General features: G+C 60.6%; 1 protein-coding gene across 1 annotated transcript; it reads left to right on the forward strand.

The window, feature by feature from the left end:
• The first annotated feature begins 388 nt into the window (after window positions 1-388).
• On the forward strand, window positions 389-8,251 carry LOC140000524 (maestro heat-like repeat family member 5). Its single transcript, XM_072030457.1, has 7 exons — window positions 389-512; window positions 1,120-1,190; window positions 1,333-1,461; window positions 1,603-1,682; window positions 1,842-1,965; window positions 2,417-2,521; window positions 8,246-8,251. Exons 1-7 carry the CDS (start codon window positions 413-415, stop codon window positions 8,249-8,251), a joined length of 615 nt encoding a protein of 204 aa, XP_071886558.1. The 5' UTR covers window positions 389-412.
• The last annotated feature ends 1,965 nt before the right edge of the window (window positions 8,252-10,216 follow it).

Raw genomic sequence — 10,216 nt, forward strand, 5'->3', positions numbered from 1 at the left:
TCTGGGGGATCACAGAATTTCTAGGTTGGAAGAGACCTCAAGTTCATCGAGTCCAGCCTCTGATCTCTTGCTGTGATCTCTGGGATCTCTCTCATTGTGAGCTGCCTCCGATGGTGGCTGTCCCGTGGCCTTGCCTTGGCCACTGAACCCAGTGCACGCTGTCCGAGCCACGGCTGCGCTCGCGTCAGGCAGCACCCTGGGGTGTCACCAAGTGACGTCACAATGGGTGCCCACCCAGCCCAGGCGCGTGTCACAGTGGCACCCATTGTGACGTCACTTGGTGACACCCCAGGGCTCCGCCTTATAAGAGCGCAGCCGTGGCTCGGACCCTCAGTGTCGGTGCACGGCAGTGACGGACAGGGCAGGAGCACAGGGCCTTCGAGGAGTCCCCGAGCATAGCCCACGTCCCACAATGCCGCAACCGCCCGCCCAGAGGAGACGCCGGTTTATCCTTGTGAGCTCTCCCACTCCAGAGGCTGCTTCTGAAGGGGAGTCGCAGCTGCTGGATCCCAGTGAGTCTTAGGGATGCGGTGGGGAGGGTTGGGGACACAGAGACCGCAGCCTGACTCCAGGACTCCTTCCCTGGGTAAAGCGGCGCTTGGGCTGACGGGGCCGAGCTTCCTCCGCAGCACCACAGAATGCCAGGACGCTTTGGGCTGGGGGGGACCTCGGCGATCACGATGCTTCCCCCCAGCCCAGGCTGCCCAAAGCCCACCCAGCCTGGCCGTGGGCAGTGCCAGGGAGGGGGCACCGCAGCCTGCGCCAAGGCCTCACTGCCCTGGGCGTGAAGGAGAGAAATCCCTGCCTGTCCGAAAGAAACCTGCCCTCTTTGAGGTTAAGGCCGTCACCCCTTGTCCTGTCGCTGCAGTCCATGATGAAGATCCCCCCCCAGCTTTCCTGGAGGCCCCTTTGGGCACGGGGAGGCCGCAGCGAGGTCCCCCCGCAGCCTTCTCCAGGCTCCACAAGCCCAGCTCCCTCAGCCTCTCTTCCCAGCGGAGCTGCTGCAGCCTCTGGGCATCCCCGCGGCCTCCCCACGGCCTTCTGGGGCTGGGGCCCTTCCTCTCCTCACCCCTGCATTCAGCCCCTCTCTGCAGCACTCTTTGCTTTCCTCCTTTCCAGGTAAGGCATGGAAACTGTGCAGAGACAAGGCCGTGGAATTCATCAGGGCGTATGTCAGAGGCACAGAAAAGGTAATGGCAGCCGCTTGCATCACAGCTGTGCTCCTGGCGCTGCCCTCCAGGGGTCCCACACAGCCCCAGACCCCTCAAGGCTTTGGTCCTGCTGGCCGTGGGTGTCCCCCTAATGCTCTGTTGGTGTCTTTGTGGCTGCCAGGACGACGAGGAGCAGAAGATGCTGTTCCTCAGCAAAATCTGCGATCTGTGCACATGTGTCACAGAGAGGGGTGTGCCGATGAACTTGCATGGCTTCTGCAGCAAACATAAGCTGGTGGAGAACATCATGGTGAGAGGATGCGCAGCGGGTTGGGGAAGGGGCAAGGCCCCCCGGCACCAGCCCCCTGGGAGGCAAGGGCTGGGGCAGCGCTGGCTCTGCTGCTGCTGGGTGCCGGCGGCTCCAAGGTCTCATCCTGCTTGTGCTCTGCAGGCGCTGCTGGAAAAGGAGCCCGTGGACAGCTTGCGCACAGCATTCCGGCAGAAGGCCATGGAGACTGTCGCCCTCCTCAGGTGCGTGCCCAGCCCCTGGTGGCAATGTCCTGGTGGCCCTGAAGCTGGCAGGGAGGCTGCCCGTCCCTCCCAGGGATGCCTGGCCAAGGGAGGTCCGTGTCCTCCTTCATAAGCCTCGAGGCACTGCGTCCAACAGGCTCCTCTCTCTCTTTTCTTCAGCAAGACCGTGCCAATAGTACTGCATGGCAAAAAGGAGAGACTCCTGCGTGTGTGCTGTAAGAGCATCTTCTTTCTGCCTCCCAAGTCAGATGTGCCAGAGACAGAAAGAGCGCTCTTCACTGAGGTATGTGCTGGGTGAGGTACCGGCACCCCCAGTCCTGCTGAGCTGCTGCCTTGCTTCCCCGTGCTGACACAACCAGAGACCAGTGCAGGGCCGGGGCCCAGATTTGCTTTCCCAGCCTCGCCCCTTTCCCGACCTGATCTTGTGCTGCAGGAGGTCTGCACACAGTGGCTTTTTAGCCCCAAAGCCACCCCTGAACTTCAGAGGGGCTCAGAGCCAGCTCCTGGGGGTGAGGAGGGCCACAGAAATAATTCGATGCTCTTCTGTCCTCCCTGCAGACTGTGAAAGCCATGGACACCATGCTGGAGGGCTTCGTACGCAACTGTCCCAACACCAGTGTCAGCATAGAGTTGGAGAATATCTTGGAGGTTTGGCATTTGCAAAGAATTTCCAAAGAATCCTCTCAGGTCTCATTTGCAGACCACTGTCAACCCAGCAACTTCTCTCCTCGCAGGCGCTGCTGCACTTTGCCCACTCCAAAAACCCAGCTGTGTGTGAGAGAGCTGTGAGGATGATTGAGAGGCTGAGTGCTTTCATCCTCTTGTATTTTGAGGCCGAGGTAAGGCACAACGAACCCTTCACCCTTTCCTGCATCCCAGAGCATCCTGCCACTCAGGGGTGCCTGTGAGGCAAGCCTCGATGCACGTGAGTGCCTCAGAACCGTGAATCGAGGGTCTTCGTCCCTCCTTCGCCCCTGCTCTTCCCTTCCCAGGCCGTGCTCTCTCAGGGACCGGCTCTGCCTCCACTAAGCCCTTTGTCTCTCCTCCCTTCCTCACCCAGATCACAGATGACTATGAAAACTATAGCGATGATGATTCCAGAGAGCTCTACATCCCCATCCTGGGACAGCTGCTGGGCATCTTCTTCATTTTCACGGGTGACAAAATTTCCATCAGATTCACAGCTTTAGAAACTCTTTCTCACATATACAAAATCATCAGAAAAGGAAGAGGTAAGAAGGTGTGGTGGGCAGCGTCCGTCTGCACACAAACATCTACTGATTTGTCTACTTGTTTTCCCCGAGTTTAGTGGGGACTGTTAGTGTTAGGTTAGAGGTTGGACTCGATGATCTTGAGGTCTCTTCCAACCTAGAAATTCTGTGATTCTGTGAGTATTGTGAAGGATTGTTTTTGTGCTTGGTGGAGGCTGCCCACGGAATTCTGCCAGGTTCCCTGGCCTCCTCTGCTCCTCACAGCAGCTTCCCGCAGCATTCTGGCTATCGTTTTCTGCAGAAGCTAGACGCTCACCTGCCGTCCAGGAGCAGTTCTCTGCTGCTGTCCTTCCCAACCCTCCCCAGATCACCTACCACGCTGTTTTGTGGTGTCCCCCAGTCTAAGCCATCGATCGATGAGCACTTCCCAAACCGCATCTTCCCCGAGGAGTGAACAGCAGAGCCAGCCGTGCATCACCAGGGATGGTGACGCCCTCCAGAATGCTCCCTGACTGTTTGCTCCCTGCCGTCTTAAAGGCAGGTGTCAGGGGGCTTCCTGCACATCCTGACCCCGAGCAGAAGGGGGTCTGTGACACGCTGCTACCCCCACGGCACCCAACGCCATTGCTTCTCCTCCTTCTGCATCATCCCTGAGGTCCCTCTTGCTCCCAGCACTCCTCACCTTGTGCTTTACATCCCTGCCCACCACTCTCCTCGCCGGGGGTCTGAGCCTCCCTCCTCAGCCATTCCTAGTGAAAGTGCTTTTCACCATTTGGCAAGCTTGTTGGCAAAGATGCTCTTCCCTACTGACTCTTCGCTGTTTCCCCCTGTTTAGAATGCATATTGAGAGCGGACATGGTAAATTATGCAGTGAGACACAAGAAATTGGAGTATGCAAAACTTCCATTTTCTATACCATCAACTCCGTGTGAAATTGCCAAGGTAATGAGCTCTGGCCTTGCTGGGGATCTTGTCTGCAGCATCAGCAGGCATCTCGTGTGAGCAAAGGGGTCCAGAACCGGTGGGGCTGGCACGGCCTCACTCGCCCTGCTGAGAGGGTTCCTCTTGTCCCCAGGCTGGGGCTATGCGAAGGCTGCTCCCCTGTGTCCCGGCAGCAGCTCCAGCCCTCCTGGCCACCAGCAAGCCCTGGTTACCTGCAGGGCCAGCACTCTGGCCCCATATGCCCCATCCTCACCCCTTCCCCCGAGGGCCCTCTCTCCAGAGCTGCCCTTGCTGCTCAGCTAAGCAGCACCCTTGGGACACTCAGTGAGGCATGTCTTCACTCCTCCTTCTTCCCACAGGCGTTTGGAGGATACCTCTTCCCTGCTGAGAGGCTGCACATCATCCTCACAGCCCTGGAAGCTTTACAAGACTCCAGCATCCATGACAAGCAGGGGGCCTGCAGCGTGCTGGACGCAGCCTTGGAGGTCCCTTTCTACTGGCTGAAAGATGTAAGTGGCCTGTGGCCATGGCCCTGCCCTTGAGCTCTTCCAGGCGTGGTTCCTCTCTCCTTCCCTGCCTCCCTCCCTGCCTCCCTCGCACATCGGGGTCTCTTGGGCTCCAGAAGCCACCTGAAGCCAGCAGAGAGCAATGGAAGGGGCCAAAGTTTGAGTGGCAGCTGTGGCAATGGCTGCGGTCTGCTGGCAACACCATTCCCACTTTGTCCCCCAAGGTGCCAAAGATCATGGAGTGCATCAGGAGAAACCTGGGCAGCATCCACACGGCATCGGCGCGGCAGTGCCTGGACTCCCTGCTTCTCCAGATGACCAACATGATGCCCAGGGACGAAGCCAAGAACTTGCTGCAGTTCTCTCCGCCACGTGACAGGTCCTGGCCTTAACATCCTTGAGGGCTTGTTCCGCGTCGGGAGATGCACCTGGAGACTCTCTGCTTGCCACACCAATGGCAAAGGGCAGGACATCCCCAAGGAGCACAGCCCTCCTTCCCACCAATGTGTTCCAGCCCTACTGGGCCAGCCAGGGCTGCAGCAGCCCAGCTGTCCAAGGCAGCCCAGAGTCCCCCTGCCCCCAGGGAACACCAGCTCAGCCCCCTCCTGCCTGCCCAGGCTGGGCCCTCAGTGCTCCCCAAGTCACAGGGGCTGCAGGACAGCCTGGGTCCTCTGGGGCTGGCCCAGTTTGTGGCCCTGCGGCTGAGGCAGCCTCACTGACAGAGGATTCTGGGCTTGCAGCACTGACCTGGCCATGTGGGAGGTGATCCTGGCCATGCCGCAGACCTTGAAGAGGGTTTTAAACATCATGATGGAAGACTTGCCGCTCTGCCTGTGGTGCAAGGAAGTCACCAAAGACACCTGCATCCGTCGCTTGGCTGTGAGTTCCCAGATGAAACCTTGCTCCCAGCAGGGCTACGTGTGCCCCTTCAGGCACACAGGCACAGCCCTGTGCCCATCTACCCCCAAACTGCCAGCTCCCACAGGACATACGGACACATGGTCCCTGGGGCCGGCAAGCCCCCGTAGCTCCCCGCGCCTGGTGCCTCTTTGGTGCCAGCTGGCGCTGCCCCATCCCTGCCCAAAGGTGGGAGAAGAAGAGGCTGCAGGGGGCCCTGCAGGCCCTGCCAGGCTCTCACTGCTCTTTCTTGCAGATGCTGGGCCGGAATCACATTTTTTTGGAGGACTTTGGTAACCCAGTGCACCTCCAGAGCTACCTGAGGCACCCAAGCCCAGAGATGCGCTTGATGGTTCTGAAAGGGCTCTGCACCGTGTCAGAGAGCCCTGAGAAGGTGAGCGGGCCATCGTCAAGCAAAGCCATGTTGGCAGCCTGGGGCTTTGCTCTTCTGCCCTCCCGTCCCTCCCCGCTGCCAGGAAGCAAGGCAGGAGGCTGGTGCTCAGGAACCAGAGCCCTTTGCCCAGGGTGGTCTCTCACTGCCTCACGGAAGGGAAATGGTGTCTTTCCTACAGGCAAGGAAAATTCAGGTCGTGCTGCCAGACATCCTGGAGGCTCTGCAGGACACCAACACACACGTGGTGCTGAAGGCCCTGCTTGTGCTGAGAAACGTGATGGCTCATGTGGAGAGGAGGGAGGCCAGTGGCCCGGCTCTGCAGCTGGCTGAGAAGCTCCTGCCATTCTTTGACCGCGTAAGTGTGCTGCGGGAACCCGAGCCCTCAGCTGGGCCCCCTGTAACGAGGGCTGCCCTTCAGCCCGGCCCTGTGGGCAGCACTCAGGCAGGGCCTTCCCAGTCTCCTCGTCAGCCCAGGCGCTGGGGAGCTCTGCTTGGGCATGGCTGGTGCGGCTGGTGGCGAAAGTGGGGTGGCTGGCGGGCAGCCTGCGATGGCAACCGATTGCGTTGCCCTTCACGGGCACCAGGCCTTGCAGCTGCCCCTGAGCAGCTCCTCTGGGAAGGATCCAGCGCTGAAGCATCTCACAGTGCTGGGAGCTCCCTTCACATCGGCCACGCTAATGCTGAAATTCCTCCTGTCCTCCTCCCTGCCAGGCGTCCAGCCAGGTGCGGGAGCACTCCATCTGCCTCTTCCAAGCCGTGGTGGAGGCTGTGCTGTGGCAAAGGAAGAAGGAAATGAAGAGGACAGTTCACAGGAGCCTTCTCCCACTCTACTTTCACATGAGAGACCAGAGTGAGAGCGTAGCAAAGGTACAGATCTCAGAGCTGAGCAGTTATGTGGGCAAGGGTGTGCTGATGCCACAGGGTTGCTCTGGGGGATCACAGAATTTCTAGGTTGGAAGAGACCTCAAGATCATCGAGTCCGGCCTCTGATCTCTGGCTGTGATCTCTGGGATCTCTCTCATTGTGAGCTGCCTCCGATGGTGGCTGTCCCGTGGCCTTGCCTTGGCCACTGAACCCAGTGCACGCTGCCCCCCACCACAGCCTCCCATAACGCGCTGGGAAAGGCTCGCAGCCCTGCCAAAAGGAGGGGACAGAGGGTCTCCTTCCCAAGGCTGTGCTGCTACCTCCCAACCTCTGCTGCTCCGCAGGCCTCTGGGGAAGCTCTCGCTGTGGCTGCAGAGTTTCTGCGATGCAAGGAGCTCAAGCGCTTGGCCCAGACAGAACAGACGGGGAGGATCGAAGAGTTCTTGGTAAGGACCCACATTGGTTTGCCCCAGCTGGGCAAACGCGCCCGGCCAGAGCCCGCTGCCTGCAGCCGCATCCTCGCTCCCTTCCTGCCAGCACAGAGCCCTAGGGGGCTCTTCTGGAGGCCCCTCTGACCTCCCTGCCCCCAGAATGCTGGAGGAGACCCTGGAGAGGGTGTGCAAGCCCCGTGACCCTGCGTTCTCTCTCTCTCCAGCTGCAGCAGGACAGAGGCAGAGTAGAAGAATACCTGCAGCAGAGCCAGCCCTACCTGCAGGCCACTCAGACCCTTTTGCGACTTGAGGCCGTCAGATTCATTGGTGAGCCCAGCCCCTGGGTCCCTCTTGGGGCAGCCTTTGGCAGCCCCAGGCACTGCCCTGTTGCCCTCAGAGCCCCCCGACTGGGCCCTTGCTCCAGGGTGTAGGAGGGGGCACAGCCTGGCTGGCCAGGCCAGGGGCTGCGCTGCTGGGAGCGTGCTGGGGAGCGGGGCTCTGATGGGGTCTCTGTGTCTAGGTCTTGCTGCGCGCTACTGCGAGGACCAGAATGAGGAGAAGCTGAATGAAATCCTCAGCGGTGAGTGAGGGCAGTGGGGGGTGTGCTGGGGCTGGGGGGACAGCGGCAGAGGCCCCCGTGCCTTGCCCTGCTCCAGGGAAATGCTTCGGGGCGGAGGAGCAATGCAGCCATAGGAACGAGGGAGAGGAGACGGGGTAGCCTGTGGTGTCAGGGAATGGCCTCCCAGCCTGGAGCTGGGCAGTGCCGCTGAAAGGGTTGAGTGTCCCTGAGGAAGAGTCAGGGGAAAGGGCAGTAAGGCTGACAGAAGGTGGGAGCCTGTTGTAGAGCACGCAACCAGGACGAAGAGGGAGATGAGACAGCCTACAAGCAGCTAGGAGCAGGGTCACGATTGCTAGCCCTTGCTCTCATGGGGAAGCACAATAGCGAGAGGAAAGAGTCCAGGAGATTCCTGGAGTGTGTGAATCCTCCCAAGGGATGGAGGCAGGTGGTGAGGGAACCAGCTTGTGAAGGTGCCCCACTTGACCTGTGGTGCGCAGGTGGGGAAGGACTGGTGGCTGCATTTGGGACATTGCTGAGCAGCAGCTTTCAACGGATTCCTTTGTCCCTCCTGCTCCTCCTGGCCTGGGGAAGAGTCGAGTGGGGCTGGCATGCTCTGCAGGGGATGCCTGGGGATCTCTGCAAGGAGTGGGTTTTCATCTCTGCTCTTCTTTCTTTTGCAGTCCTCCAGCCCTCAGAGAACGACCCGGAACCCATGGTCCGTTCCCTGGCAGTTCAAACCACCCTGTTCCTGATGTCAAGGCATAAGGCAATGTCAGGACGGAGATTTCCACTGCCGTGTTGCCGCTAGCCCCGCAGCAGTCCTCAAAAGAGCAATATATATTTTAATAGAACTAGGTTGTTGTCTCGTTATTCCAGCAGCTCCTTCACAGTGACTCGGTGCCATGACGCTGAGCTAACTTGGAGGCCACCAAGGACCCTGAGAAGTTCCCTCTGTTCCCCTGAGAAGGCAACTTCCTTGTGAGGGGAACAGAGAGCCCTATTTGTTAGCCTGACCCTACCCGTAGGGAAGTCTGCTGCCTCCCTGGGGCTAGGGTCATGGACGTTGCCAGAAAGCTTCCCAACCTGGTTTTCCCCTCTGATTACTATCGTCTTTTGATAGTCCAGGCCGGCAGTGATAATACTGAAGATAGAAGCCTGAAGACTATCGAGCGGGACTTTAGGGGACTGGGTCGTCGAAGACGCTGGTCGCCGCTGGTGTCGTCGAAGAGCGGCCGCGGCTCCGCCATCCGCGGAGGGGCCGGGCCCGGGCCGCGGCGCTTGGGGGCTGCGGGGAGAGGACAGGGGGGGTCGGGGGAGGGGGGGGGCGCCGGGGGGTCCGCACCGAGCCCCGCCGCCGCTCCCGGGGGCTCCATGGCGCTTCCGCTTCCGGTCACGTGAGGAGCGCGGGAGGAAGCTGTTGGCGGAGCGGCGGGGCGGGGCCGGAAGTGGCGGTTGCCATGGGGATGGGCGCGCGGGGCCGTGACGTCAGCAAGGGTGTGATGTCAGCAAGGCCACCGTGCCACCAAGGTGATGACGTCACCAAGGCCACCACGTCACCAAAGCCATGATGGCAACCAAAGCCATGACGTCACCAAGGCCACCATGTCCCCAGGGCCACCACGTCCCCATAGCCCCCATGGCCCCATAGCCCCCATGGCCCCATATCCACCATGTCCCCAGCGCCATCTTATCCCCAAGGCCACCACATCCCCAAGGCCACACGGTGGCCGTGGTGGCCCTAGGGCTGTCCCTGAGGTGTCTTTATGGTTGGGGTCTTCATGGTTGGGGTCTCCATGGTTGAGGTTTAGATGGTTGGGGTCTTCATGGTTGGGATCTTCGTGGTTGGGGTCTTCGTGGTTGGGGTCTCCATTGGGGTGGTGTCTTTATGGTGGTTGGGTCTCCATGGTTGGGGTCTCCATGGTGGTTGGGTCTCCACTGGGGCGCGGTCTCCATTGGGGTGGGGTCTTCATGGTTGGGGTCTCCATGGTTGGGGTCTTCGTGGTCGGGGTCTCCATTGGGGTGGTGTCTTTATGGTGGTTGGGTCAGCATGGTTGGGGTCTCCATGGTGGTTGGGTCTCCACTGGGGCGGGGTCTTCATGGTGGCGGGGTCTTCATGGTTGGGGGTCTTCGTGGTTAAGGTCTTCGTGGTTGGGGGACTTCATGGTTGGGGTCTCTATGGTGGTTGGGTTCTCCATGGTTGGGGTCTCCGTGGTTGGCGTCTCCATTGGGGTGGGGTCTTTATGGTGGTGTCTTTATGGTGGTTGGGGTCTTCATGGTTGGGGTCTCCATGGTGGTTGGGTCTCCATTGGGGTGGGGTCTTCATGGTGGCGGGGTCTTCATGGATGGGGTCACCATGGCGGATTGGGTCTTCATTGGGGGGGGGTCTCCATGGGGATCTCTCCATGGGGTGGGGGTCTCCACGGGGGGGTGGGGGTCTCTGACCGCTGTGTCCCCCCCCCCCAGCCTACCTGCTGCTGGGGGTGACGGCGGCGCTGCTGCTGCTGGCGGCCTTCCAGCAGCTGCTGGAGCTGCACGGGGTCAGCGCCGCGCTGCGCCCCCCCCCGGACCCCCCCGAGGAGGACGGGGGGCTGCTGGACGAGGGGGGGCAATAAACGGGGGGCTCGAAGCGCGACGGGCTCGCTGTGGTCACTGGGGGGGGTTGGGGGTCCCAGACACATGGGGGGCTCCCAGTCCCATTGGGGGGGGCAGACACATTGAGGGGGGGAGCAG

This window comes from Anas platyrhynchos, chromosome W (assembly GCF_047663525.1).
Source record: "Anas platyrhynchos isolate ZD024472 breed Pekin duck chromosome W, IASCAAS_PekinDuck_T2T, whole genome shotgun sequence".
In the NCBI taxonomy this organism is placed as follows: Eukaryota; Metazoa; Chordata; class Aves; order Anseriformes; family Anatidae; genus Anas; species Anas platyrhynchos.

Excerpts from the sequence above, each read along its gene's own strand:
- LOC140000524 (XM_072030457.1), top strand. The coding sequence starts at position 413 with ATGCCGCAACCGCCCGCCCAGAGGAGACGCCGGTTTATCCTTGTGAGC. Across the intron at positions 1,191-1,332 it reads ATGTCAGAGGCACAGAAAAG|GACGACGAGGAGCAGAAGAT; the intron begins GTAATGGCAGCC and ends TGTGGCTGCCAG. Across the intron at positions 1,966-2,416 it reads AAAGAGCGCTCTTCACTGAG|GCGCTGCTGCACTTTGCCCA; the intron begins GTATGTGCTGGG and ends CTCTCCTCGCAG.